This window comes from Orbicella franksi, chromosome 1 (genome assembly GCF_964199315.1).
Source record: "Orbicella franksi chromosome 1, jaOrbFran1.1, whole genome shotgun sequence".
NCBI classification, from domain to species: Eukaryota; Metazoa; Cnidaria; class Anthozoa; order Scleractinia; family Merulinidae; genus Orbicella; species Orbicella franksi.
In genome coordinates, this window is record NC_138145.1 from 13,285,687 (window position 1) to 13,289,060 (window position 3,374).

Genomic DNA, 3,374 nt, shown 5'->3' on the forward strand with positions numbered 1-3,374 from the left:
ATTTCCTTTACTACCTCAACTAGAGGGAATTTGAGCTAGGACTTTGTCTATACCTAACTTTGTGTTTATGATTTCATACTTGAAAATTTATTTCACTTCTACTGCTCATAATTGCGGAAATCAACAGTCACTGTTCTTTGGCGATGATTTTCCCGCCCGTAGGGAATATGCAATTTACCATGCAAAATGCAAAAGTTCTCAACCTCGTCCCCAGGGCCTTCTCCACTTATCAACATGAAAATCGTCGAGGAGAAGGCCCTGGGGACGAGGTTGCGCCAGCGAAGCACTGAGCCCGCGATGTTAACCCAAACCTAAAGCGGTGTTATCACCCATAAGTCCATGCGAGCTTCCTTGTACCTTTCTCTCTAAGCCAACATCAAAATGGTGGGTTTTCGAGAATGCATATGCTGTAGAAATCCCTTTCCATCGCATCTTTGTATGTTTTTATATAGCCATTTCTTTTCTCGTAGAAACTACCGAACATCCTTCTTTTTCCTGGTTTCTCTATCTCGCTAAAAATTCTTCTATAGCTGAAAAAGAAATCGAACGAAAATAACACTCGTGAATTTCTTGTCTTACTCGCTGATTGTAGAAATCAGCTGCTGTATTTTAAGATATCGCCAAAGTTGCTCTGGATAATATTACGAATAATTGCAATAAAAGCATCTGTGTTATTTCTCATGTGGTGCAAACATCGCATATTGATAAACATTGGGTAGTTGAGCTTATGTAGACCAGGAAAGAGCTATAAAGTTTCGGCCAGTGTAAACTTTGCTCTTCACCTTTGTCATTCAAACCCAATCTTCTTCAGTTTTAAAACATAGCCTCTTTAAGACAATCTTATATGTGGGCAAGGGTACTCTTGTAAGAACGAGGAATATTTGTGTAGAGGTTATGTACACAACATTCAAACTTTACTGATGAAGAAAAGAGTTGGCTAGGTCATAGGGTTTTATTCATGGTATCAATTTGATTAATGGCATTGTAGGTGAAGGTAAAAGCTCACGAGCTTCGTGGGAAGAAGAAGGAAGAACTTCTGAAGCAGCTGGATGAACTCAAGAATGAGTTGTCTCAGTTGGAAGTTGCTAAGGTGACTGGTGGTGCTGCTTCTAAACTCTCTAAAATGTAAGTAGAAATTAACATGTTACTCTAAACCTCAAAACTCTCTTGTGATGTAAACTGCTACTGTTTGATTGCAGTCCAGGTACGCTGGGACTGTGGAAGGGGGAATGGGAACTTTAGAGCTCTCAAGTCTCACGCATTGAGCATGAGACTCGCACAAACAAATTCAATCTTATGCTCTCACGCTGAAACTATTATTTCTCACGTATTTAAGATTCCTTGCTGCCTTAGTGAAGTTCCTTCATAACAAACTATCTTTTATGACATAATTTCATCCTTGTTCGGTCAGTGATCAGACTGACAGCATGTAGAACAAGCATTATAACATGTTATTTTTACTTCTAGACACATGTAAGTCAGAATGTTAAGAAAGAGTTGATATTGGTCCAATAAAAAGAAAATTCTGAGATGTAAACAGTTGCTTTTAAAGCATCACATTTCTGCTCAGAATGAAGGAAAACACGTCTTAACTACTTCCATTTTTCAAAACTTACTAGGGTAGCATGTCCCCAGATCCCCCTAGCAGATCTCACTCTTTGCCAACAAATCAACTTGAGAGCTCTGGAACTTGGTTGTGGTGCACATACTGTCTTTAGGATCTTTTATACAATGAAAGACAGAAACTCACTCTTGAACCATGTGTTTCAGATCAGGCAGCTTATTGAAATCCTACAGAGGCCTGTGGGGGTGGGGGGCTGTACAAGATGATTACAAATACATCACCTACAGTGAAATTATAAATGCACAGGCTACAACAACAAAAAATGATAACTGGTGTGGAAGTGGGTGGGTTGGAAAGCGAATGCCGGTAATGTGAAAACGTGAATAGTGTAACTATTCAATGTCAGTTTTGCCCATAAAAAATTACTCAAGGGCGCTCACACGAATTGTTTTTGCGCATCCTTACTGCGCACACAAATTCACACGCCACATTATGCATAAGCGTGCAACGATAAGCAATGATAGGGCAGATGGTCATTGCTACTACTTTACCTGGATTTAACAACCTCGGACGTTCAGTGACCCCTATTTTTCTTTTGATGGATCATTTTCTCTACCAAGTTTCTACATTTAGTGAAAAAATTAAGAAAATCTATCGATTAGAAGTTTGAATTTTTTGCAAAATGCACCATTGAATTCTGTTCTGGTTAGCTCTTTGTTTATCTGTGTGGTGGTTTCAAATGCCCTTTGAAGGGTTCAGTTTTGTTAAAACATTGGCAACATTTGGAATTATTTACGCAACAGACCCACTTCTACTAAATATGACTAAGATTGTTTGCCTCCATTCCCTCACCTTCAATATTTTTAACTATAAACCCCTGCAGACCATGCTGAATTACATGCGCAATTTTCAAAATCAGGGAAGTTTTCCACACACTTTATCTCTGAAACAAAGTTGGTGACCACCGATTTTTTTTGCATTTCTGATATAAGTAACTCATTACCTGACTGCAGTAAAAATTTTAAAAAAATGGAAAATTTTCGCACGAATGTCCTTAAGATATCTTGACATAGCAATTTGGCATGCTTGTTTCCTTTCATGTCACTTACCTGTTTAATTTCATTCAAAGGCCAGGTCACCGAGCAGACAACTGTAAAATGGTCTATTGACACTACAGTTGGCAGACACCCATATCCCACAGTGACTTTTACTTGTAGTTTCATTTTCATCATTTTCCGTTTTGTGTTTTACAGCCACTTTCAGTGTTACGTGCATGGGTGACATCTTTCGACATGCTATGTAAATGGCTGAAAGACCAGTTAACTGTGAAACTGGCAGGTTTCATAGCATGTTGAGAGATGGCATGTCGAAAGATAGTTGTTATGCACTTAACACTGAAAGCAGATGTAAACATGTCCCACAGAAAGTACTGCATTGGGCTAATTTATCAATTCTAACAAGTGATTTTTCTTCTTTTGCAGCAAACTTGTGCGAAAGTCCATTGCCCGAGTTTTGACTGTTATTAGCCAGACCCAGCGTGAGAACCTGCGCAAGTTCTACAAGACAAAGAAATTTAAACCCCTTGACCTTAGGCCAAAGAAGACCCAAGCCATGAGACGTGCCCTCACCAAGCATGAGGCTTCCCTTAAGACCAAGAAGCAGCAGAAGAAGCTCACACACTTCTCATTGAGGAAATATGCTGTAAAAGAGTAACTCAAAAATGTCTGTCAATAAATACCTTGTGTAGATAAACGTTTCTCTGCGCATTTATTTCTCAGTGGTACCGAGTCATTTTCCTTCCTTCCTTTCG

At 39.1% G+C, this 3,374-nt stretch overlaps 1 protein-coding gene across 1 annotated transcript in view; it reads left to right on the forward strand.

Moving 5' to 3' along the window:
- The first annotated feature begins 352 nt into the window (after positions 1-352).
- The window catches only part of LOC145491783 (large ribosomal subunit protein uL29-like), a 3,265-nt gene continuing 243 nt past the window's right edge, over positions 353-3,374 (forward strand). Inside the window, exons 1-3 of the mRNA XM_081471047.1 lie at positions 353-384; positions 989-1,125; positions 3,046-3,374. The exon at positions 3,046-3,374 is cut by the window's right edge and continues 243 nt beyond it. Coding sequence (XP_081327173.1) covers positions 382-384; positions 989-1,125; positions 3,046-3,277 — 372 coding nt within the window. The 5' untranslated portion in view covers positions 353-381 and the 3' untranslated portion in view covers positions 3,278-3,374. The remainder of the gene's footprint in view (positions 385-988; positions 1,126-3,045) is intronic.